Source organism: Dermochelys coriacea, chromosome 7 (assembly GCF_009764565.3).
Source record: "Dermochelys coriacea isolate rDerCor1 chromosome 7, rDerCor1.pri.v4, whole genome shotgun sequence".
Classification (NCBI taxonomy): domain Eukaryota; kingdom Metazoa; phylum Chordata; order Testudines; family Dermochelyidae; genus Dermochelys; species Dermochelys coriacea.
Window position 1 is genome coordinate 85,769,233 of NC_050074.1, and position 26,860 is coordinate 85,796,092.

Genomic DNA, 26,860 nt, shown 5'->3' on the forward strand with positions numbered 1-26,860 from the left:
GGCTCTGCCCCCTTTGTACAATCTTTGCCAGTGGGACCCTATGCATGTGGCAGTGGCTATAGAGTTTGTAAACGCATATCTGCTCCAGGTGCAGGAGAACTTTTTGTTTAACTGAACTATGGTGAAGGCTTATCTTCTGTAGGGCAGATGGAACAGCCCTGACCTTCTCCCATGTTAGCTTTGCACCAGTCTCTGTGCTGACTGCATAGCAGCTACTTATGATTTACACAAGTGTAGCTAAGAATAAGGTCCATATGCTAATAAGTCCTGACATAACAGCCACTAGAGGGCAGCATATTACCCACATGCAGGGACATCATGGTTGGATTGCATCAACTTTACTGCAGCTCTGTTGGCACCAAGTGATTGCAAAGCAGCTATGATGCAAGGTTCGGGTAGGAAACCTATGGCACGCGTGCCAAAGGCGGCACGTGAGCTGATTTTCAGTGGCACTCATGCTGCCTGGGTCCTGGCCACCAATCCAGAGGGCTCTGCATTTTAATTTAATTTTAAATGAAGCTTCTTAAACATTTTAAAACCTTTATTTACTTTACATACAATAATAGTTTAGTTATATATTATAGACTTATAGAAAGAGACCTTCTAAAAACATTAAAATGTATTACTGTCACGCAAAACCTTAAAGTAGAGTGAATAAATGAAGACTTGGCACACCACTTCTGAAAGGTTGCTGACCCCTGGTGTAAGGAATCTCCCTGGCAGGTGCAGAGCTAGCATCCCTGGTGAATGATGGCCCTTGGACTGCTCTAACCTTCAATAGGTGCCAAAAAAACATGCCCTTGCTAGGCTGAGGTTTGGTACAGGATGAAATGCACACCCCCCCTCCTCTGATGCATACACATGTTGCACATTACGCTGTCCATATGCAGAGTTTGATATGACATGGTCTAAGCACTACTGACTTTAAGGTGCCTCTTGAAAGTGAATTGGCATGCTGATGGGCAAGCATCCGATCATAAAGTGCTGGCTGGAAGCGCAGGACTTGCATGGGTACAGAGACAGGGAGAATGACAATTTCCTGCAATATCCTGGATGAACCTTATTGAAATAAGTTATACCCTATTGAATTAGGTTTAATACCTTTTGCAGGCCATTGTATTCCGCATGAACTTGTGTATGTGTTGTTGTGGAATTGTGTGCATCTTCTCCATCAGGAGGGGGATGCTACTGTATTTTCTGTGTTACCAGCCCTTTGAAGCCACCTCTTGGAGAGGCTCATGTAGTCTACTTCACGCTGGATTTCCCAGGGACTAATGGACAAAGAAAAAAAATTTTTTTTTTTTAAACTGCCTCAGTGCCTTCTTCCTGATCCAGCAAGTGGACAGGATCAGTGAGCCACAGAGGGCTCCAATCCTTTGGGAACAGTTGGCAGGACTGGACCTACTGAAGACCCATAAGACTGGGTGCTTGTTCTGAGCTAAAGCTGCGATGAACTTGTAACTACAAGGAATCCCCTTGGGTGAGGATTCGAGGGAGTGTTTCTGCCAGAATCCAGGTAGGGTTTGGGGTGAACTCTCATAAGCTTATTCGCATGCATGTAGGTTGTTCTGTTGTTTTTAGTGTGTCTTTTCTCTGTAGTGCTTTTACTTTAAGAATACAGTAGGCTTTCATGGAAAGTGCTGTGTGGTATCTTGTAACTGTACCTGTTAATCGTCTCTGAAGAGAAATCAAGCCCATGTGCTTGGGCAGCCTGTCTCTGCTGGAAATAACACAGTGAAGGCAGGGAACTGGGCAGCCTGGAAATGCCCTGGTGAGAAGGGAGTGGCTGTGAAGGTGGAAGCTTGAGGGTGGTGCTCTTGCTGGCCCACTGAGGGGAACAAAGGTGCAGCTGCCCTGAACTGTAATAGCCTTTTTTTCCCCAAAGAGCTTAGTGCAGGAGTTCATCTATTGGATCAATCTTGGTGCAGTCCTTCAGAGCAGCAAGGGCAAGGTCTGCAAGAAAGGATCCACCGCTATCAGCCTACAGGAGAAGCTGTGTGATGGCTTTGCCAGCATGCAAGTGGCTGGGCACTGCACTGGTAAGAGAATTGTAACTAAAGACACTCCAGTAAGTGAGAGAGAGGAGTTAAAAACCAATCGTGTTGCCTTTTTCTATTCCTTTGCTCTCTCAGGTGCCCCTATGTTAATAATAGCACTTCTCAGCCCAGTGTTGTGCAAAGCCCTGTTCTAACAGACTAGTGTGTAAAGGGATGCAGTGGCTTGCCTGAGTTCTCACAGCAAGGCCAGGGCAGAGCCAGAACTCGGGTCTCCTTGCTCTGTTCATTATACTGCTTCCCTGTAGAGAAAAAGGGTCTGGGATTGGCCTTGAGGGCACCACTGGAGTGGCAGAGGGCATCTGACCAGGCCTAAGTGAGCTGGTACTGACAGAGATAAAAGGCTATATTTTTACAAACCCACATCAGCTTCCTCCTTGCATCTCTTTTGTTGCTGAAAATGCAAACAATTCATTAGTTCCTCTCAGTAGGGCTCTGTCAGGGCCAAAGGAAGCTGCACTCTGGCCGGTGTGACATGAACTCTGCCGAAGGAGAAACACTTAGCTAAATTCAACGCAACACAAGTTTGGGAAATCTCCATAATTACAGGAGAAGCCACGTAACATTTCCTCTGTTAATTATTTTGCAAGCCCTTGTTCTCCAAAGAAGATGAATAGCTTCACTCCTGGCAAAGAAACATCGGCACTTCATGCAGAACTTTGAACACTCTTTTGTTAAGAGACAATGACATTTTCTTAGTCTCTTTCCTTAGTTTTTAATTGCTAAGAATATTTGCATGAAAATAGGCTCTTTGTTTCTTGAATCCATCTGCTCCTGCTGTTTGTTCCCCACCTGAAATCGGAATCCATTCTTGTTGCATCACAAGCAATTTCTCCTACAGCTATTAGTAAAGCCAGGAGGAGGAATTAGAATAACTTCAGGAACAGATTAAGTATCAGTGCTACTGAATTTATTAATAAGCATTAATAAGCCACTTATGTAAACACAGGTCTATGTAAACGTGTTTGCTTCAGTTTTGGTCAAATTAGCGCATGTGCACACACCCACCCCTTGTATCATATACATAGTTTCATAAATACATTTTGGTGCACACATAACTGGTCATTATTTATTACTCAGTGTTCTAGTTGGACATGCTCTTTACAGACACCCAGGTAGCTGTGGTCCTTGCTCTGAAGTGCAATCATGGGGGCAGATGCGAACAAAGGAAGAGGCACATAAAATGGAGCAGGTGCAATCCTAATTGACCATGAGCCCTGTGTGTTTTAAGGAGTTACTGGAAGGATGAGACGAGGGCGATGAGTGTCAGAGGAAGAGTGGAAGTAAAGGCATAATGCTGGAGTGGAAGGAAGCATTCAGGAGAGGAGGGCATAGGATATATGCAGTAGGTGAAGATGAGGATTGATGAGAAGGCAGGTGGGAGCTTTAAACCAATGCAGTAAAGCCTTCCTCTACATTGCCTTGCATTGTGTGTGTGTGATTGTTTTCACCTGTGCACAGTGGGCATAAAATATGCAATCAGCCTGGTAGCGTTTTCACCCTGATGAGGGGTGGGACTGCATGGCGGGGCGAGCTAGTGGAGAATCAAGGTCATGAATATGAGGCTGAAGAGGTGAGGACACCACTGAAGGAGGCAAAGAGAAGCAGCTGATTTTTAGCTGTGGCATTTTGGGTAGACTGGAGATCAGAGAGGCAAGGGGGCCATGCACCAACCATCTCCACCCATAGAGATGGCCCCATGTTTCTGTTCAGAGAGCAGCATAAGAGCACACAGTGCTTTACAAACTCCTAGATGGACAAGGTTCCTATGCTTATTTACTCTAGGCCCAGATCCGCTAAAGGTACGTAGGTATCTAAACCCCATACTTTGGCTCGTCTGCAATCTGCAAAACTCCTGCTGATCCCTGTAGGTATTTAAACTCAGTCGGCACTTAAATTTTCAGGTAAAAGTTCCCCGGGTACCATGTTCCTGCCCTGGGCATGCACACTGCTGCCTGCTGCTTGATATCTGGATGCCTCTCTCCTTCATAAGTGGCAGAACAATTCACAAGCTGGAGGAAAATAGACATTCTGCCATGTGCATGCAGGGCCTGATGTGGTAGGAGTACTCAGAGGCTGCCTATCAGATCAGTCCCATTCAAACTCGAACCTGAGGAGGTGCTGGTGCTCAGCACTGCGTAACTCTTATTGTAATGGTTTTAGATCACTCATCTGGGATGTGGGAGACCCAGGTTAAATTCCCACCTCTCAGGAGAGTGCTCTAACAGCTGAGCTAATGGGATATTCTGATGTGAGGTTCTCTCCTGTTGAATCTGTTCCACTGTGAGTCAATAGTGATAGAATGTGATTGGAGCAAGGGGACTGGATGCAGGGTCCTCCCGCATGAGTGCTCTAACCACTGGACTACATCCATCTCTTTGGCTCAGTGACTTCCACTGTGGTGAAATATTTAAATAGTCATTGGGCCAGAGAGAGAGAGAGAGAGAGACTGAGAATGACTCTATACCCAGAGGTTAGGGTACCCTCTGAGGAGGTGGGAGACCCTGGGTCCAGTCCCCCTGTTCAAACGTTTTCACTGCTCAGAGTTGGATCCCACCCTTAGTGCCTCATTTTCCAGAGGTACTGAACACCTGCCGTATCCATTGAGCTCAGCTGGAACTACAGGCACTCAGCACTCCTGCAAATCTCCCTAGTCTAAATTGGATGTTTATGCTATACAGGACAGTGGTGTAGGTGAAGGAACCACTAGTAGGAGCACTCGAAAGGCGTACAAAAGTAGTGGTTTCTAGGGAGGGGTTGGATGACGAGGGCTTGTGCTGCTCTCTGCTTGAGCATGCTAGGAGTTTGGGAATAAAGAGGTTTATCCTTATCTCTGTCCCTACATAGCAGCACAGTGTATCTTAGCATCACATTTGGGAATCTTGTTTTCTCTTTTTAAAGAAACAGTCAAGATGTTCAAGGCCTAAGTTTGGCTTTCACTTAGCCATGAGCCACCAGTCTCTTAAAATCAGATGAGTATTTTTATTTCTAAAAAGTTAGAAGTTTTAGGGCTTATTCTTCATGGGGAAATAATCCAGAATAGCTATTGTGAAATAACTATTCCATTCTAGATCCACATGTAGCCACTCTTATTCTGCACTGAGTGCCTTTGAGGGGGTTTGCTTAAAAGTTTGAAGATAAACCATATAATCGCTCTACAGTGCCCCTTTAAATAAAATAAATGAGCAGTAATAATACTGCAAGTTCATGGCATTTAGCTCGTCTGCACCACTTTTCATTTCCAGCATTTTATATGAAACCCCTCAAACAGTACGGCCTCCTTTTTGAACTCACTGAGACCTGGAGATGGCATAAGGTTAGGCACCTGTGCCAAACTCACCCAGTAACCTTGGTTATGAGTTTAATAGCGTGAATCTGACATTCTTTATACTGGTTTGTGATGCTGGGAGCATGAAAGTAAATATCTAAGGTTTGAATATATAAAGGTCCAGCACGGACTAAGTGCTAATAAGTGAGACCTACCCATGTAAGCAAAGTATAAAGAGCATCAATTACTGTTGTTGCTGCCTAGGGACAGAGCTAGAAGGACTGATTAGTTCATTTCAGGAATGGGAAGCTCAGCTTAGTATTTGACCACTGCACTGAAATAAGAATGAGTTGCCAGGGAAACGAGCTGAACCTACCACTCTGAACAATCTGCAGTGACTGCATGAAATCACACCATGCCACTCAGAAAAATGAACAGTAGATTGTTATATGGGTCTGTGTGCAGTGTTAAGTTTGCGTTGCATTTCCACAGAGCTGTTTTCGGCCATTCTAGCCTGTCAGAACCAGTTTCCTGCTCCGGTCTCACCCCAAGGATCTGACACAGACTTTCCCTCTTGTTGCTATAAAATCCTGTATCCCTTCTCCTTGCACCTTCCCTGATTTATTTACTTGATGGGATTCACTGCGCTGCCAACTTTGCTTTGTGTTTTTCTTATATTCATGAGTTGTATTGCAGCTGTCGTATCCTTCTGCAGCAGGAGGAAGGAGATGGAATTAGATTCAGAACAGAGAGAGACTGTCAATAGTCTGTGCTTGTCAGGAGACTGTTTTAATTTTGAGTTAGTTTTTCTGCTCATTAGTGTGACTGTTATTTTACTTGATATTTGTATGGCCTCTTGTGATGGGCATCTAACCATCCTACAGCAAAACCCCTTGTGAAAGTGAAAGGCTGATAATATCAGCTCAAGTAGGTGTTGTGCAAGCTTGTATAGGAATTGCTAGACTGGCTCAGACTTAAGGTCCACATAGTCCAGTATCCTGTTTTTAATGGCAGCTAGTACCAGATGTTGAAGAGGGAGGTATAAGAAACCCTGTAATAGGTAGATGTGGACTAATCTGCCCCACATGAAAGTCTCATCCTAACACCTAATATTGTTTTCAGCCCTGAAGCGTAAGGTTTTATATTGCTTCCAAAACTCTCTTGTTAGCATCATTATAACTAGATGTTCCTGTTATCCATCTAAGCATCCACTTCCTTTTTGAATTTTGCTAAATTCTTAGTTTCAATGTCACTCTGTGGCACTAAATTCCACAGTCTAATTACATACAGGTGGAAAAAAATATTTCTTTTTATGAGTTTTGAATTTTCAGCCTTTTCAATTTCAGTGATTGTCCCCTTGGGCTTGTGTTGAGACTTTTTCCCATCTGTGCCAATGCATTTCTGTCATGGCCGGCTTGGACCTCTCCTGAGCAGAAGCTGCCAATTGTGTGTGATTTATGAAGGGCAGAAATGAAGAGTGGGATGCGAATCAAAACTGGATATTTTTTTTCAGTGGTGCCCAAATGTAGGATTTTTCTCCTGGGTCTCCGGTACTGAAACGCTAATATATTAAGTACGTAATACTTCACCATATGGGTCAATGGGACTTGTGCCATTGATTTAAATGGGAGTGGGAATAGGCCCTAAATCAGTGAATTTGAATGTTACTACCCAGTGGCAACAGCTCTGATGCAAAATGCACAAGTGTGATCCCAAATCACCATCCATGTGCTCAAGACAAATGTCTCAGTGCCAGGGACTGCCAACCCAGATGATCATATTTCATTTTTTGTGTTGTTTTTCAGTAGCTATAGGAAACTAGCCAGAAAAGTTCCAGTAAATCAGCTGCTAAGTCAGTAACAGGGACTGGGAAATAGGACCTGAGTCTCAGCTGTTACTGAGAAGAGCTATGTCTAGCTTCTCTGGCTTTCTCTTGACTGGTTTGGTGTGAGGCTGTCAAGCAGCACTGGAGAGCTTGGGTTCATGTCAGCTGGATAGACACAGTAGAATCTGACAGGCTGTCAGTGCTCCAGGGACAGAGAAGCTGTTACTAGCTAACTGTCCTATCTTGCTGCTGGTTTTCTGTTTTCTAGGGAGCATATTTATTAGTCTGTATGCAGCTGCAAGCTGGCAGGACATGGCTGCACTCTCACTAGCACATCATGCACCGATTACCACAAGCCTGGCTGATCTCATGTGGCATCATCCAGGTGCTGGCCGTATGACACCACACTATATTAGTGTGTCTAATTATACAGTACTTTTTAGGAGAGTTCTCCCTATGATTGTAAAACCACAGTATGTTTTTGTAGCTAACGATCCTTTTGGCAATGGAATAGCCTGAGAAAGCAGAATTGTTCCTCCCAGGCGGGCACGGCAATGCTTTTTGAGTGTGAGATTTTTGAAAAAAGGAAGTGCGGAGAGGTGGGATTTGTTGTCTTTATTTCATGCAGGCTGACGACTGCTGCCACAGGTAGGGTTGCGTCTTGCTAAAACAGGTTCATTTGTTTAGCTGCACTTTAAAGGGAATTTCTCCAAATAAGCTTCAATGTGTCTGTGTAAAAATGCCCTAACTTACCCTCCTGACACTTACTGGGAGCAAGGCTGGGAGAGGAACAAGCTCTTCCACTCAGAGGCTGCAACGCCTTGACTACACAAGGCTGCAGATGGGGAAAGAAGAGGTACTCACTTATTTAAAGGCATTTATTAACTTACAGGAATATGCCCTATACTCAAGATGGAGTGAGGCCTGACTGCTCAAAATGGGAGGCATTTGCATTACTTTGGCACATAAGAATTACTGTACCAGATCAGACCAGTAGTCCATCTAGCCAAGTGGCCAATTTTTTACAATGGCCAGCACCCGTGCTTCAGAGGAAGGTGGAATTCCCCATAGTAGAATTACCCACTGTCACGTTCTGGAGTGCAATCCAGACCAGTGAAAAGTTACGTCACCTCTTACCCGTAACTCTGAAATGCCTTAAAAGCTTTGCTACATTAGCTCTTTACCTGGACCACTCACAGTTAGCAACAAGCATGTACCGTCTATATATTGAGCAGCCCTGGGCCAATGCTTTGAATGTTGAAGCCTGCCTGCAATACCGCTCATCTCCACCAGCCTTGGCTAACAACTGGTAAGGTGACTCTAAACTCTCCACAGCCCTGAATTTCTCCCAAAATGTGAGTTCTGAAATGTCCAGCCCTGTCCTGGAACAATCAAAAGAACGTTAAGTGTCGTTGCTCCTTTAAAGAGACAAAAGTGCATTGCACCTTATTAAGTGGGGTAAATACACCCTTCCCTTCAAATGTAACTGAGTTTGTTTATAGTAAAAATTAAAACAAATGTATTAACAATAGGACATAGCTTAAGTGATGCCCTGTAAAAGGAATGTAAGCAGAGATAGTTACACACAAATAGAAGTGAAAAAGCACATCTAAAAATCTAAAACTTAACCTAGCAAGGTACAGGCTTTGTTCAAGATGGTTTCTCTCACCAATCATTCTTCTTCCCAGCCATGGCTGATTTTCCTTCAGTCAGAACCTTCCACAAAAGTACAATGGCTTCCCTTGTTTTCCAATGTGAAAGATGTTTCTCCTTGCCTAAGCAGGTTTCTTGCTTCTATTCAGTTCCCAGAGACTTCAATGCATCTGCTCCCCGCTTTGGTTGAAGAAACCATCTTTCTCAGCTTGCAAGAGCTCTGGCCCCTTATGTCTGTCTAGTGATGAATGCCGAACGTAATTCCAGCATATATCCATAACTCTTAATACACATCATATACATATCATGCAAGAATATTAATGATTGGTGAGTTATAGTTTCCAATGATAATTACATGCCGCCTATTAGATACAGATTGTGATATCAGTGAATTGGGGTACACCAAACTCGTCAGGCCAGCTGAAACGCATTATCTGATTACTAGTGAGCCCCTTGCTCTCTGGCACTGGGATGATCTTAGGGTCATACCTGGCCAAAGGGGAAATAACAAAGTACAAGTAAACCTTGTAGGTTAGTGAATGTTTTTGATTGGCTGCGCCTCTCTCAGCCTCTGTTTGCCACTCTTAAAACCATTGCAAAGGGTTCTCCATTGCTCTTGGACCCACAGTACAGTAACTCCTCACTTAACGTCGTCCCAGGTAACATTGGTTCGTTGTTACGTTGCTGAGCTATTAGAGAACATACTCATTTAAAGTTGCACAATGTTTGCTTATAATGTTGTTTGGCTGTAGAGACTTGGAACCAGCGTGGGCTGGCAGCTCCCCATCAGCTCTCCGCCCTGCTCCTGAGCACCTCCTCCCCACCGGCACCCCCGCAGATCAGCAACTCTCTCCCCTCCCTCCCTGTGCCTCCTGCCTGCAGCAATCAGCTCCCCTCCCATACCTGTTGTGTGCTGTTCAGGAGGCTGTGGGGGGGAGAGGGGAGGAGCAAGGATGTGGTGTGCTCGGGGGTGGGGAGGGAGTAGAGCAGGGGTGGGAAGTGGTGGGTGGGGGTGGGCCTGGGGCAGAGCACCCCCTGGCACTTTGGAAAGAACAGCAAGAGGAGCTGCCAGACAATCCACCCTCTGACTCCACCACCTCAACCAAGTTTCACAATCATCCTTGCTGAATACAGTATTACATTGTTTGTTTAAAATTGTTTAAAACTGATACCGTATATGTATATAATGTCTTTTGTCGGGTGAAAAAATTTCCCTGGAACCTGATCTCCCCCCCCCCCCCCAGCTTTACATTAATTCTTATGGGGAAAGTGGATTTGATTAACGTTGTTTAGCTTAGTCACTTTTTTAAGAATTCAAATTAAGTGAGGAGTTACTGTACCAACATTTTTGAAATTCTTCTCTTATTAGAAAGGATTGTGACAATTCTGTCCAGTGTAGATTCTTGCATACCATCACCATCGTATCTGCGTACCTTCTAGGGGTGCATTAAGCAATGCTGCCATGCACTAAACTTAGTAGCCCCCTTTTTTCCCCTAAACCTTATTATGTGGATCAAAGAGAGGTTAAGCTCGCTGCAAAAGGACTGAAGAAGTAGCATTTCTGTGGTACAACCAAGTAGGGTAAGGGAGCGAGAGCTCCTTTTGGTCCAGAATGCAGAGCTAAGCCTAGCCAAAAACTGGTAGACCTCACCGTCTCAGGTAAGACGTGTCTAGCGTCAGCCTATGGATGAAGGCTTAAACTGAGTCCAGATGAATTAAAACTAGCGTGCCTTAAAATTGCTTACTTTTGGGCTGGGCCTTTCAGAACAGGGGACTCAGTTCAGCTGATCCACTTGGCTTGATTTTGTCTTAATCTACCAATGCTCTTAGAATGCCTGTGACAGTAAATCCCAGCGTGGCTGGGCTTTCTGCTGTGGGGTATGTGGATTATAATGACTGCTTTGCTAGTGCCTTCCTCCTCATGCGTGCCTTTACTCTCTGTCAGGGCCAATCCATGAAGCATAGCCTTTCTCGTCGCTCTTACCCATGTTGGAGTAAGTTGTGTTCTCACTTACATCCATGCAGAAAGCAGGGGGGCAGCAGGGATTTAACAGCTCAGAATTTGACACACTGTGTTGTGCTCAGTTACACACAGTGTTTGGGCTCTTTGTACTGGTTTTATAAAGCTAGCACCTGGCTTTCAACAGGGTAGGTCATGACCAGACTAAAAATTAGCCAACCAGGACTCTTTCCAGGGAATCAGCGCTGTTCTGTATTGTACAAAAGCCTTTGAGCTGTGAACTGAACACAACAGCAGCTCAACAATACCAAAGCAGGTGACTGGACAACAGTTCCCACCTGCTGGGCGTGGATAGTGTTAAGCTTTTTTATGTCTATTGATACTCCATTGGAAAGAATTGTTAGACGCACTAGTCCACAGCGTCAGCTGAATCATTTGGATGTGTCGCAGATCTGACAGCTGTGCATGGTACTCAGAACAGGCCACAACGTACGGGAACCATTGGCAGCCCCTTTGGAGAAACTGAAGCAACTGTAATGAGAGAGGGTATCACAGAAGTAGGAGTGGGCATTAGTTCCCTACTTTAGTCATCCAACCTGACTACTGGTGCATGCAGAACAGGATGGGCTGCTCAGCCTAATAATTGCCTTATGCTTGCAGAAGGACAGGTTTATGAGTAAAGCATAGGCGTAGGAATGAAGACATCTGCGTTCTAGTCACCGCTCTGCTCCAGTTAAACTGGTGTGGCGTATGCCAAGTCACTTAACCTTCCTGTGCCTCTATGCCCCACCTCCCATGAAATAGGAACACTGATATTTCGTGCTGTGAAACTGTGTTCATTATAGCTTGTGAAACATTTTGCACTGCCAGGCCTGGAAAGTTAGCTGAGGCTCTAGCCAGTGCAATGGTGATTTCTATACAGAGATGTCATGGATTACTCTTCACTTCACAGCACAATACTCTGGAAACCACAGCTCAGGTCCAGTAATGGACGCTTTGGTTTCTACAGTGCCTTTTATATTGCAGGTATCCCACAGGGCAGGGATAATAACTATACCTAAACTGACTAGCCTTAATGGGCTCAGCAAAAGCTCACCCATGGCTGTGGATTGTCTCCACACATCCCTCCCCAGACACGCTTATTTAAAATTAAAGTGTGTTAGGGGGGAGAGTGCAATTGGATCTATATCAGCTCCCTGGACAGCCATCAGGGCCTGCTATTTAACAACTCAGCCGAAGAACAGTGCTGCATCGCTACTGGGCTCTCTTACACTCAGCCGGGACTTGCTGTAAGGAAGGCTGTGCTGGGTACAGGGTGAGGCAATAGAAGAAGGTGAAGGCATGTATGCCAAATAGTGTATGAGTTGCAGCCTCGTGGTAGTTGCTTTTTTTGTTTTACTTTCCTCTCTTTTGACCTCAGCCTCTGGTGCATGTTAAACTAATGTTCAGGATGTTACAGGGTCTATGTAACTCACGCTCCCTCTTATTACATGTAAGTGAATGTAAATCTCAGTAAGTGATGGGCATGCTACAGTTTACATTTTCTTATATTCACCTTTTGAATTTGGGTCACAGAGTGCAGTCTGAACCACACTCCCATCACATGCACATATTCCCTATGGTGCCAGACAACATGGGAATGTAATTTTTTGTGTCAGGGCCAGATCCTCCGCTGCTATAAATGGGCACAGATTCATTGACTTCAACAGTGCTAGCCCCAGCTAAGGATATGACCCTGTGTATGCCATGTTGTATTTTTACAGTGAAAGTGTTTTTTATATGTCAGCTTTACTGACCTACCACCTACTCACATTTACATACATGCTAGATACTAACTACTAGGCTAAATTCTGAGAGTCCAGTGACTTCAGGGGAATTACACCAGAGATAAATTCAGCCTAGTTAACAAAAGAGAAATTATTTTTTTCCTCTAAACTAACTGGCAGTTTAAGTTTTGTTGCACAAAGTTCAATAACTAGAAAAAACGAGGAGTACGTGTAGCACCTTAGAGACTAACATTTATTTGAGCATAAGCTTATGCTCAAATAAATTTGTTCATCTCTAAGGTGCCACAGAGTCTCCTCGTTCTTTTTGCTGATACAGACTAACACGGTGACCACTCTGAATCCAATAACTAGGTTATTTGTCTGCAAAGCTAGTTTAAGATCATGTAATTCCAAGGAATGGCCAAGTACAGCTTGTCTCACCCAAGTAAATAAAGCACTTACACAAGAATGCTCCATCTTACCACGTTGCACAAATGGTCTCTTCCTGTCTTCTTTTCCAAAGTTAACGTGCCAATATATGGGTGCAGTGGCCTTGCCTAGTGCATCTCTCCTGAAAGACAATGGACCCTGACGGGTTTTGATGTCTTCAGGGATGAGGCTGCAGAGAGCTTGAGCAAGGGATCGCAGAAGCCCCTGTAGCATTGGGCTCTGGGGAGGACTGCATCCGCTGTAGCACGTATGAGCCTTGTGTTGTCATGGGCTCCAGAACGATGAACGGCCACTGCCTGTTGGGGCAGGCTGCTGCCCAAAGTCTTTTCTCTGCTGCACTGTGCAGCTGTGCCTTTTGAAACGTTCACTTGCCCTGTGGCTTTGTACAGGGAGAGTTTTGAGCCCTAACCATAAGGGGACTTTGTACAATAGTTTGCATTGCCTCTTGTAATGGGGTGGTGGTCTTTTTTTTTTTTTTTTTTTTAAGTGGTGTCTGTACCTAGTTCAGCACGGCCACCTGACCAGGTTGATGTTTTAGGGTACACGATGATGTGCCCTGTGTGGCCCAGGTTAAGGAGTATAAATGAAGCCAGTGTTCATTCCATAACACTCCCTCTCAGCAGACGCCTTTTTGTCTCCCTTTTAGAAGCATATGGTGTATGGACAGAGGCCCTTTAGGGGCATGCAGCTTTCAGAAGATGCTTACCCTGTCTCTTGCCTGTGTGGGCCACATAGTTCACAGCTAAAGGGGAAAGAGAGTGAATAATCCCCATGATTGCAAAACAGTTTCAAGATGGCGCAAGAGCCAAGTCTTTGACAATGTATTACGCTGACAAGGTGTTACGCTAGATTTCTGTTGCACGCTGAAGGCTGAACTTGCAACTGAACTGGATAAATGGCTATTAAGCCTTAATGCAATCACTGGGTGAACAGGGACAAGACATTAGACCTGCTCATGGAAACTGGCTATGAGGAATGGTATGTCACTCAGTTGCTAGACAGTGTGATTGGGGGAGGAGGGGGTTGGAGAGAGGGAAGCATCAATCTGTAGTAGAGCTACTTTTTGAAAAATGGGCCAGTTTTTCCACTTATTGACAGCACAGCCATGAAACTGGAATGCAGAATATCAGAGGCAAGTTTCTCAGACATGCCAGCGCAGGTGTTTTATAGTATCTCAATAAACTAGCCTGTCCGTGTCAGTGTCTGGAAACAAGCCTAGAATGCATATTGAAGTTCAGAACATACAGGAAAGGAGGAAAAAATCCTCTCTATGTCTCCTCGGACCAACACCACCGTGAGTGGGACATTCTAGCTTCTTGCCGTGAAGCTTCCCCTGTGAGGTTCTCTAACGCTCCATCTATGCCATGTTCTTCAGGGTCTCCCCTTGGAGGTGATAGGAAAGCAACACAGAGGGCAGGGTAGGTGAAGGATTGGGATAACTTCTGCAAATTGGGGTAAGATGCTGATGAGAGAGAGCCCTAATGTAGCCATTTTTTAACCTGAAGGGTCCTTTCCCTTCTTTTTGGAAGCTCTACAGGATTGTCCCTAATTTTGTAGCATCTGCTTTCAGGACTTTGCACTCTGGCCAACACTTTCTTGGCTAAGAGGCATTGTCCCAATGCTTGCAAGAGCGGTCTGGCAACAGCCTGGCCAGGTGCGACTTAAGACGCTTCCCTTCCCTTCCCTCCCCTCCCCTGGAGCTCAGCATGCTACCTGTGCAGCAGATGGATAACTTGAATCTCCCCTGCTGGGTGTCAGCTGCCATTTTGAATTCACACTCCAGCCCAAGTCTTTTAAAATAGAGAAGATGACAGCACTGCAGGGGGAAAAAGGAGTGTTTATAAATTTTTATTAATTTTTTTAAAAATAACATATTTCATTTCTTGGTGTGTGTACTTGTTTCCTTAGGTTAAGTATTAGGCAGAGACAGACAATGTGAAACAGCTTTCCCTGGCGGCCTTGTGAAGCAGGACAGGAGTGTAGCAGCTGGGAAAAGGGAGGCCCTAAAGAACTGAAATGTTCGGTGCGCTAGTGCCCATCAAATGCACACATACATTCTAACACTTGGTTTGGATTAACATCTAAAATTACTGAGAGATACAATTTTAGCACTTAAGTATACAAACTGAAATCCAAGCACTTGAACACGATTCTTAACTCTAAGTTCAAAGTTATTGCACATAAGACATTTTAAAATGTTTCAGGCTACACGCTGTTGCTCCTCTCTGAACTTTGTTAGTCAGTTTCTTTCATTAAGCATATAATTAAAAAAAAAATGAACATGTTTTGAACACCTTCAAAATACTTATCTATTAGTGGTTTTAATATACATAGCTCTTGATCACCAGTGAGCTAATCGCCGGTTCGGAGGAGAAGAGAGAAAGAGGTGGATAAAAGGTTTAAAGCCATGGTGCTATATTTTGTAGAGCCAGGGTAGTTCCATAGTAAAAGAGAAGTGTATGGGAAAGAGCCACAGGAAGCTTGAATGCAAAAACACAGAGAATGATCAGCCACACTTGAAAAGCCTACAGCTGAGACAGTGCCCTCTATGTGCCTTAGGATTCCATCTGCCCACTTTGCATGTTCCCGGATCCCACTTTTCACCTTGACCAGAAGGCTAACACTCCTTTCCATGTCCAGCTGCCGCATTCCTACTTTTCCAGGGGAAGGGGGTGTGTGCTGCTGTGCAATGCATGGCCCTTCCTCTTTTGCTCAGAGTCTGAGCCTTGTGCTTCCAGTGCCCTCCTAGCTCCTGCCATCTCTGGGGCTGAGAACCAGGAATGGAAGCTAGGTCTTCTGCACAGCAGTGAAGATCACTAGCCCCTGGGTCAGAAGGCCAGTCATAGATATTGCAATGGCTTAGTTCATTCTTAAAAAACAAAACTTTTAACAAAACAAGTGTAGCTAGACATTTCCTCTCCTACCTCCCCTCCTGCCAATGACACATTGTGCTAGCACAACTGCTTACTATGTGGGCAGGTGTGATGGCCAAGCTGCTTGCTAAGGAGATGGTGGTGATATCGCAGCTGATTCCTATGGGAATGGTGGTGGTGTCAATTAAACAAACAAGAATCCCAACACACAGGTGTCATATTTACAACCAGGAAAAATTAGAGTAGGGAGGGTATTCCTGTTGTTAAAATACCGTGTGTGTGTGTTGGCAGAGGTAGAGCTCTGGAAAGCAAAAGGCTGCAAATGATTTGTGTGTTTGTTCCTTTGTTTATATTTTGGCTTCTGCAGCTAAAGGAGGAGCTGACCTCTGCAGCAATATAGGCCTTGTTAGCAGAGGCAAACACCTCCAGTGGAGTTTTTCACTGCTAAACTGAATCCTAGCACAATCAGTGCAGCCTTGAGCCTGGTTGAGACTGAAGGACTCCAATGCCTTAACAACTAGCCCAAAACTCAGCGGCAAGCCCCACTGTCTCAGGGGAAGAAGGGGGCTCTACATAGCTAGAGTGCTTTGGGATTAGAAAATTGCTTCTTTGATTCAAAAACATATTTACAGGTTATTAAACGTGCACAACTGGAAGCAACTCCAGTACCAGAGACAAGCAGGCATGAAGCAAACAAAAGAGACTGGAACTGCCCCAAAAGGCAATGACAACAGGTGGGATGTAAAAATGAACTTTTAGGAATGAAAAGTCAAGTGTGTGTTATAGTTTGTGAGGTGATGCTGATGGGGGAAAAAATCCGATATGAAACACAAACTCTTAAGAAAAACAGAACATTTCAAGTAGCGTACTGACTGAGAAGGTCATCCCCTTCGGGAGTGGCACATTCAACTACAGTGTCCCCTCATCAGTCCTGGTCAATTATTCTTTCCTCAGAAGATCAGGAGAAATAGCTGAATAAAGGGAGATAAGCTTTGTGGGTGTATTTATTAGAGAGAGATTGGGCGGAAAGGAATGTAAAGCGTTCCACACTGCAAGGTGCGTTTATTATCACAGTTGGCTACATAACAGTGTTCTCTAATGGGGTATCATTGCAAGCATATTATTTGGGTTTACTCGGATTGTAGCACATTGAGCTTCCTTTTAGACTTAATGTCACATAAGATCTGGAATGCCCAATGTAAGCCAAGCTGGCTATCACTATTTTACCACACACCCACACTCTCTCTCTCTGTACTGGGACATGTTTACACTGCGCACACATGCACAGACTTTCAAGTCACACACCCATACGCCGACAGGGCCACACTTGTAATATTAGCATCTGATTGCTGAGGGCCATTCCATCAAACTGAAATTAACATAGCTTGGTCAAATCCAGCTTCCAGTTAAGTCACTGGCAAATCTTACATTGACGTAATGGGAATAGGATCAAGCCCCTTCTTTGGTGTGTGCGCGCGTGCGCGCACGCACTCACTGTGAGTGTCTCCATCAAAAAAAGCAAATCAACCTTCTTAAGCCAAGAGCCGACACCCAGTTTACGATTATGGAGGCTGCAGTGAAGATAGGGGGTGGGTGACTGTTCCGCAAGTGGGGAGATGTCTTTTCTTTCACTGAAGGAATGTCATTTTCACATCTATCTTCATCTTCTGTTGCACTGTCCCCATGCTGCTCACCAAGTTGCTTCCTATGCCCCACTAACCTAGTCTTCCTGCCTTTAAATACGAGTTCTTGGGGAGCTGGTTCTTCTGTAGTAAAACCCAAAGCATTGACTTTTCTAGCTCATCAGAGCTTCTCAAGCATCCAGTGACTAACAGAACATTCAAAAGTACCTCAGCCCAACCCCGACAGACACATAAACTGAACAGAAGGAAACGGTAGGTGCTTTCCAGAGACAGCAATGACAAAAAACACTGGTACATGCATTGTTCATATTCAATAAATGCCTTGTCTCCTGGAGGGGTAGGAAAGTGCTCTACATCTTACAAAGAAACTGACCTTTCAGACTTTGTTTCTCCTTTTCTGACAGGGTGAAGGTGACAGAATATTCCCACGAACAGGGAAAGATGTGACCTGGAGCTATGTTGCCACTAGTCCCTCATCTCATCTTCTGTTACATGGAGGCTTTCTGGGACTGATAATGGAAATTGTGGCTGGAATTACACAATGGTTTCAAGAAGCTGAATGGGCAGCCTTATAGCCAGTTCTACTGGTCTGAGCAGCTCCCAGCTTTGCAAAGAGTAGAACACTGTAAGGAGTATTCTGAAACCCAGAAGACATCTTGCTTATGCACACACAAAATTCTAGTCAATGGACAAAACAAAGCTGCAGTCTGTGTGATCACCCATTGTCATTGAACCTTCCTCTTCCCCTCCCCCAAATCCTTAATAAATGGACAGACACCACCAATACATTTCAACTGGCCCCATTCATGGGTATCATATAGCGACAGCTTTTGGGCACTACCAATCTGAGTCAGGTTCCAGCCAAGCTTTTGGGTTTTCATAGGACAGCATTGCCTATCTGATCCTGTTAGTTCATGGCTTGTCCCGCCTGTGCCAGCTGCAAGATTCGCTTTCTCCCAAGACCATCGATGGCTCTTAGCCAAGATGGTCAGGGACACCCCGCCCCATGCTCTGAGTATCCCTAAACCTCTGACTGCCAGAAGCTGGCCCTGGACAACAGCGGATGGATGGGAAGGAAGTGGGTACAGAACAGGTTTTCTTGGGCTCTTATTGTAATGAGTCTGTCAATGCAGTTTGTTTTTTCATCATGCAAGGTCAAAAAGATTATTAAAATCATTGATCAAAACTTTGCCCCATGATTAAAATGGTCTGCAAAACTAAGTGCCTGATCCCCTTTTCTGTCCCACTAGAAGATGCAGAATTAATTCATGATCAATCTGTTTGGCAAAAAACTTCAATACCGCTTTTGGGTTTAATGCAGCTGAGCCAGCCACAGGTGCCTAAACAGTCACTGACCTACCACGAGAGTGTTGCTTTCAACAGCAAGATGCAATATCCTTATAGGTTAATTTCCCCCAAGAAACAGGAATCTCAAACAGGCCCAAGGACACTTCTGTCTCACCCACACAGGGTACAGCCCTGCATTTGGACCATGGCCGTACAATTCTTCACCTAAACTTTAGGCAAGTGAAGGACTGCACACTAGTACAGCCTGTCATTCATGGCAGTGCATGTGCTACAATGCAGACTGGGAAATGCTCCTGTGATTTTCTGAGGTGGTTGCAGTGTGCAACTGCTAAAGTCAGTGGTGAGCTAGCTCAGATTCATATACCAAGGTGTTAATTACTGGTGGGTTTTTTTACTCAGTGGTTAACATGGCTGTGAATATGCATGTGGGTATTGGTATGTGTGAGCATGTGCACACTGATGGGGGAGGGGGTGTGCCCATGAGCTGAAATATTTATCAATACAGACCTAAAAGTGGAACAAAAATCCCCAACTGAACCAACACTGCAGACTGCTTTTTACTTTTGCTTTGCTACAGTGGTGCTTTCAGCTATATTGGGAGAATGCAGGGTGTCCCAGGGGCATTGTAAATAGCACTCCAAGCATCCACACACACATACATGCGCGCACACACTTTTTCTACTATAGTAAGTTACATTCAACTGTGTTTCCTGATCATCTCATTAAGCTGCTCATTTCTTCGAGTTTGACTGCTGTCTCGCCTTGCTGCCAGCATCCCGACCAAATTGTGCTCTTCTCCGCTTCTACCATATGTAGCCTCCGTCGTCTGCCTCTCCCTCCTCTTCTTCAGCCTCTTCTCCAGCTTCCTCAGTGTCTTTCTCTTCCTCATCCTCCCATCCAACGCCACTCCCAAAATCCCCCGAGAACCCAACTATGTCATCTACAACAAGATGACAGCGCAAGTTAGGGAAATCACTTAGTTGGAAGCCCAGCGTACCTCACAACACTGCTGTAGGCTGAGAGAAGGAGCCAGCTAGATTAAAACTAGCTTGGAGATGTCTACTCAAGTTGCCTGCAATGACAGTGTAGACATACCCACAGAGGAGGGTGCGCAAACTCAGTCCTGCCCAGTTCTAACAATGCAACCGTTCTTCCCCAGCAGTGGCCCTTCTATCCCAGCCCCAGGCCTTGACACAGTTCTCCCAGTGTACCTCTGTCCTTACAAGCAACATCCCTGCTATCCCAATCTGAGGTTCTCCTCAAGCACCATCTTATGGTCAGGGCAAACTGTGCTGAAGTGGGTAATGGTTTTACAATGTAAATGAACATCCATTAGAGACTAGGACAGGGGTGGGCAAACTTTTTGGCCTGAGGGCCACATCGGGGTTCCAAAACTGTACAGAGGGCTGGGTAGGGAAGGCTGTGCCTTTCCAAACAGCCTAGACCCCACCCCTTATCTGCCCCTTCCCACTTCCTGCCCCGACTGCCCCCCTCAGAATCCCCCACCCTATCCAACCCCACGGCTCCCTGTCCCATGACTGCCCCGACCCCTATCCACACCCCCACCCCCTGACAGGCTCCCTGGGACTCCCACGCCTATCCAACCCCCCTTGTTCCCTGTCCCCTGACCAGCCCCCCCCGAACCTCCGTCCCATCCAACCATCCCCCTGCTCCCTGCCCCTTATCCAAGTCTCCCACCCCCTTACCATGCCACTCAGAGCAGCAGGACTGGCAGCCATGCTGCCCGTCTGGAGCCAGCTATGCTGCTGCACTGCTCGGCAGGAGCTCACAGACCCACCGCCCAAAGCGCTGGTAGCATGGCGAGCTGAGGCTGCAGGAGAGGGGGGGACAGCAAGGGAGGGGCCAGGGGCTCGCCTCCCTGGCCAGGAACTCAAGGGCCGGGCAGGATGGTCCCGCGGGCCGGATGTGGCCCCGGGCCGTAGGTTGCCCACCTCTGGACTAGGATTAGGTTTGTTTTCATTTGCTATGACCTAATCTCACATCTATTGGACTCAATGCAGGAATCATTGGAGGAGGCCCCATGGCCTGTGTTATGCAGGCCAGGCTAGGTGATCACAATGGGCCTTTGTGGCCTTAAAGATCTATGAATCCGAATCCAAATTTCCTGAGTCCTTAACATGCAGGGAAAGGCTTTGGTGACCCTTTGGGTGCAGGCTTTGGAGGCGTGCTTGCTTTACATGCCTCCCGTGATAGTCACTTGCCGCTTCCTGAATCAACAGCACATCCAGAGCTGCTCCTCTGTGATGCAATGCTCATTCATTGCCAAGTCAGGAGGACATGAATACTTCCCTCTCCTCCCTCCGGTATCCTTACCACAGTCCGGGTTTCCACGTATCCTTGTTCCTGTCAGCTCCAGGCCAAGCTGGTCAACACACCAGCACTCCCCACTGCTCTGGTCACACTGCATCTTCCTGTAGTACCCATCCTCATCACAGCTTGGAATGAAAACACCTGGGGGAAAATGATAAGAGTCTCCAAAACTGGGTCCAGTGTGAGAACAGGAAACGTACAGTATAACAGCTACTGCTGCATTTGAAACATGGAGATGCAATCAGCTGTTCTAAAAACAGTTGCTGAACAAACATCTCAGAAATCCAGCAACCTGCAGTGGATGCTGCCTCACAAGAAAGTGAAATACCAGGAGCATGCACGAAGGGGCAGGTCACACAGTGCATTTTTCAGAAGTTCAGGGGACGAGCTCACGAAGTAAGAATGTCACAGCTGCATACATCTTGTAACAAGGTCTCAGATGAGTCCAGCACTAACTCAGAGTAACACCTCATGCATCACAGTGAGAAATATCATACTGGTATTCTGAGGTGGGTCACAGCTCAACTATAGGGAGGTGAAGGGGCAGAGGCAGATATCAACTCTGCTCAGAAGGAATGTGAAGGGGGAGAGAACTTCACAACCATGATTAACCCAAGATTGTTAGCAACGTCAAGCCCAGAGGCCAGAAGCTGTGCCAGGACTAGATCCTGCTACAAGGGGAGAAAAGTCCATCCCATCCATCGTTACTGAGAAGTTCACATGGCTCATGACTCACCAGGTTTCTTTTTTGCTGCTTCTTGGATCTGGATCCTCTCCAGCTCCACAAGACAGGGGGGCTCTGTAATACCCAAAGCAAACACCTCTTAGAGCTAAGTGGGCATCTCAGCATCCATGCCTGTTTCTATTTAGGGAGGACTCCTCCTTCAGAGGTGGCCAGGGGATTGGTGGTGAACGGGGTGGGGGGGTGAGGATGGCCTTAAATTGGTCAGAAGAACCAGGTTTGCTCAATCTCTGTCCTCATCCAACCCCACTCCTCCCAGCTTCCTTTATATGCTGATCAGGGAGCCTTCCCACCCCGCCCGGGTAGTGGAAACTAGAGCCATGGACACAGTCAGGTTCTTAGTTAACTTCCTCTTGGTCTCACTCCCTGTTAGAATGACACAGTCTGAAACAGTGGCTCTTCTCTCAAGATCTTCCCATTCATCATCAGTGCCTCAACCAGTTCATTGTATAATGCAGGGTTGTCCTCATAGGGACTTCAATGGAAATGTTAGGTGGGGTGACTGTTTTCTAAGTGCATTCTGCTCTTTACTGCACTTTATATTTATTTATAGCAGTATATATTACTGTAGCCCCTCGTCTGGCATCTGGCTGCCTCGCTGCTTTTTGACCAGAAAGTGGTCAAAAGACAAATGCTAGAGCAATGGCTACCGTCACTGCCTGGGAATCACTGCATCCTGAAATTCAGTTAATAGCCTGTCTGAACAGATGTGTCTTACACTAGGCCCTGAACGTGACCAAAGCCTGGCTCTGGTGAACTGTCAGAGGAAGTGAGGAAGACAGTAAGAAAAGTAAGAGCCTTTTCTGAAAATACTCTAGAGATTTCTGTCCTGGGACCTGACAGCAGAGGCACCCCAGGTGACCTTATCTGCTGCAATGGGACACAATAGGAGGAGGTTTCTGTAATCTGATTTCTTAAGAAAACCAAACCAGCTGGGGCTTAATAGAAGCGGGCAGACATTTAGTGAGGTTACTGACTATTCGATAGCCATATAGAATTGCTGACTGAGGAGCCCATGCAAAACGGCGCTCTCTCTAAAGGAAATCTGGTGACGACGCACTTTCTCTCCAGAAGCAGAAGCACCATTCGGCGGTGGAGACGTGGCCATCCTTATAGGTGTCACAGGAGTTGAAGAAGGGCCGGATGCAAATCTCATACTTGTCTAGGTTGATCGCTGCAAGCTCTGTCTGGTCCAAGAAAAGGTCATTGTTTGTGTCTAGCTTGGAAAACATCCAGCCAATGGAATCCTTGCAACTGGCCACCAGGCTCTTGTCAAGTACTGTGAGCAAATCGAGAGAGTGCAGGAGAAAGACAGGGTACAGCAGAGAGAGAGAGGAATGAGTCAAATCAAAAGTGCCTTTATCCCCTCACCCACACCACCACCATACACACAGGTACTGTCAGATGGCAGTGTCTCCTGGAAGGGTGGGTTGTTAGCAATGGTCAAACTCACCGGCTGAATTGTGTGCATAACCATGGGATTCAGGACAGAAAATAAAAGGGAGAAAAATTAAGACTGTGGACTGTCCTGGGATAGTGGGTTTCCTTGTCAAAAAGTCTGCAAAATCATTTAGGCGTTATCAGCTGAAGTGCTTCTACTGCTTCTCACCCAAGAACAGCACCCCTTGCTGTGTCCTTTCTGTGTCAGAATGAATGGCGAGCTGGCATGAGGTGCCAGACTGGGGCAAATAGGCTGCTACGCACCCTATATTTTCAGAGGCCAGGCCAATTTTGTCATGAATGCTTTCTTTTGGGGGCTGGTGAAATGCCCTGACATTGTGACAGTGCCCTGACATGAGGCCATAATGCTGATGTGGCCTAAGGAACCATGACATTGGGATGGAATGGATCTCTGCTGCAGGACAAATTTATACAGGGTGAAGGAGGTCAGGAAGAACTACAGGGAGGATCACAGGGCATAAAAGTTTAGCAGTGGAGAGTCTGAACGCTTCACCTGATGAGTCCTGCCCTGTTGTGAACTGTAATCCCTGCCAGCTACACACAGATCTGCACAGCACAGAGGATTGTTAGGCTGAGTCTCTGGGCAACACTCTTCAAACCCCACTTCCCTTTCCCTATTCACAGAGGGTACAAAGCAGTTGCCAGTTTGGCTCTGGATGGACTTCCTAGCAGCTGGAGAAAACAAACATAGCCCATGGCTCCGATTATCAGAGCTGAGGGAGGAAAGCTCACGGGGGGGGGACGGGGGGTTGCAGAAAAGCGTCTGCCTCAAACCCAACTCCTACTGCTGATTTCATCAAACAAATTCCCCCCAGGGAGCAATCAGCTCAGAGATTTTTGTTCACTGACATTTAAACTAACCAGATTCCTCCTGACTGAGCTCACTTCATACTCCACATGTGCTTCGGGACAACCAGATCCCACTATGGGGATGGGGGGGACTCTGGTTTAATACGCACACTGAAGTGTTTGCCTTACTTGTGCTCACAGCAATTGACAGAGCTCATTGGCCATGCAAAGACCTTTCTCATGATTCTGCCTGACCAGTGCGTATTTAACACAACAGCTACAACCCCAACCAGCCAGGTTTCTGCACGACCAACCTTTATTCAATCCTAAAAGTTACACAGTGGACACTTTCAGCCACTCAGAAAAGCTCTGTATGCATTAAAAACCATCATCTTTTTACCTGCATAGTAGGCCCTCAGATTGGCCATAACCTACCATTGGGATAGTCTCGAAGCCAACCAGAATGTACCAGGTTAATAATGGCACATGCAGTAAGATTTACTCCACTGCACCAAAATCCATCAGATAAAATGGTCTGATTACCACGCATCACTGGAATCATAAAGACATTTCAACAGAACATTGTCACAGGAGATTTATATCATCATTTCATTCACTGCCAAGATGTGGCTGCCTCCAGAGTGGAATATGGGAGCTGTTGAGCAAAGCACAGCAGTACTACACAACCCAGTTCAGCCTAGGATTTCAGTTTCCCACTGTAACTAAAGGGAGTTCAGGTCGGCAGAATGAAATTGTCCAGGCTGGAATCTGACTGGGACTCCTGCACTGACATGGCCCTATTCTTACAAAAAGGATCTTTAATAACCACATGTGGTCAGGAACCTGCTTTGAGATCTTAAAAACAGCCGCACAAGGAACCAGATGTCCAACTAACCCCAGGCTAGGACATTGGTCCTGCACTGACTCAAAAGGAAGGATATCAGCTCCACTTGCTGTAGCACCTATATGTTCTATGGAGTTTTCCCTGCCAAATTTCTGTCCTGATCCAACCCTGCTTACAGCGGTAGGTCTTGTAAGGTCACAGCACAAGGTTGTCCAACAACAAGGTATGGGTCCTATCCAAAAATGCACTAGCTTCATCTTGGTATTTATATAACACATTGTCCTTATCCTGGGACAACGTTCCCTCCCCCTGAGATTATGAGCCGGATTCTCTGCCACCAAGTTCACTATGTGGTGAAAAGTGAATGTAAAACAGCTGGAGATTCCCCCGGATGTGTGTAGGGGGACTCTCCACCAGAATAAAGCTAGGGCAGTAAGCTCCACCGTGTCTCTTGCACTGGAAACCTCTGTCCCAGTGTAAGGGGAAAGAGAAGTGTGTCAGGTAGGGAAGGGGAGTAGAGGAGTTAGGATCCATTTTGTCTAGTTCTCCATAGGTGGAAGGTCCCTGAGGGATCCTACCCTCTGCAGGTTTAACTAATGCTGGTGCCAAGCAACTGAAAATTAGAGAGCTGCAATTGGCTTCCTGATAGACCCTCTCTCCACTGTACCTAAGCAGAGCATGGGCACAGTGGAGAATCAAGCTACACACACACACACACACCCCCTCTATGCATCTTGCACTGGAACTCATTCACCCAACCCTCCCTGATGGATACTGCAATCTCCCATCTTAGCGTGGCACATCTGTGGCCTCTGGGCTATCAGCTACAAGGCTGATGTCAGGGAAAGCAGCCCTGTGACTGCACCTTACTGTGCCTTGTTTCCCCACGTGCCCCCAGGACACTGACATCTACCACAAGCCCTGCCTGCCGCCTCTGTCACGGAGGCCCCTCACCAAAATGCACGTGACATCAATAGGTCTAATCTGGGCTCGGCTGATCTAGATTAAGAGGATAGGTTGTGAAAAAGGTACCCAGTATGTCAAATACGTCTCATGCTGAGGGACTTATGTGGCATGTCAGACAGCTGCCCTAAATGGAACGATCCACTAGAAACTCAGAACACTGTTGTCGGTGAATGCGTCTTGCAGCACAGGACTCCCACAGCCCACCCGAAAGCCTTTTAGATATGTCAGCCAGCACACATGGGCCAGGCCTGCCCCAGAACTCATCCTCCTCTCAGTGGCAGGCCAGTGGTAATTTTGCTCTTCCAGTCCAATAATCTGTGCTCCCTTTGGGGAGGAGACACCACATCATTTGCATTAGACCTGATTTAGGAATAGAGAAATGGAGATCCAAAACCCAAGTATTGGCCCAGCTCCTCAGCTGATGTAAATTGAAATAGCTCTGTTGAAGCCAATGGTACTACACTGATTTACACCAGCTAGGAATCTGGCCCCATGTCACCACTGGCAGCATCAGAGAATTCAACCACTGTGGCTGTAGCCCTGATGCAGCTCCACTGTTGTCAGCACTGGCATAGACAAATTGCTGGCAGACACAGACATCGAAGCACTGGGCCACGTAGATGTGTTAAAAGCAAGGTTAGACCATGGGATGCTTCAAACACTGGGGGCCACCTGGAGTCCCATTGTCACTAGCACTCCCGCTGTCACTATAACCAGGAGAGCTGGACTGGTGGAAGCAACGGTGGCAGATTTGGGGCAAAAAAGCCTAGTGCATGCATACCATGGAGTGACTGGGTTTTTGCCCCAAAGCAGGATGGTTAATGTCCCTTATATACTTTTATCCTGGCTAATCACAGAATCATAGAATATCAGGGTTGGAAGGGACCTCAGGAGGTCATCTAGTCCAACCCCCTGCTCAAAGCAGGA

At 46.2% G+C, this 26,860-nt stretch overlaps 2 protein-coding genes across 3 annotated transcripts in view; one reads left to right on the top strand and one right to left on the bottom strand.

Annotated features, from left to right (window-relative positions):
• Window positions 1-18,710, top strand: part of TYSND1 (trypsin like peroxisomal matrix peptidase 1) — a 33,172-nt gene extending 14,462 nt beyond the window's left edge. The window contains exon 5 of the mRNA XM_038408787.2: window positions 17,897-18,710. The gene's annotated coding sequence lies outside the window, so the exon portion shown is untranslated. The remainder of the gene's footprint in view (window positions 1-17,896) is intronic.
• Window positions 14,804-26,860, bottom strand: part of SPOCK2 (SPARC (osteonectin), cwcv and kazal like domains proteoglycan 2) — a 55,699-nt gene continuing 43,642 nt past the window's right edge. For both annotated transcript variants that reach the window (XM_038408790.2, XM_038408789.2), the window contains 4 exons: window positions 22,934-23,152; window positions 21,868-21,930; window positions 21,135-21,272; window positions 14,804-19,740 (listed from right to left, as the gene is read on the bottom strand). In XM_038408790.2, coding sequence (XP_038264718.1) covers window positions 19,604-19,740; window positions 21,135-21,272; window positions 21,868-21,930; window positions 22,934-23,152 — 557 coding nt within the window. In that variant the 3' untranslated portion in view covers window positions 14,804-19,603. The remainder of the gene's footprint in view (window positions 19,741-21,134; window positions 21,273-21,867; window positions 21,931-22,933; window positions 23,153-26,860) is intronic.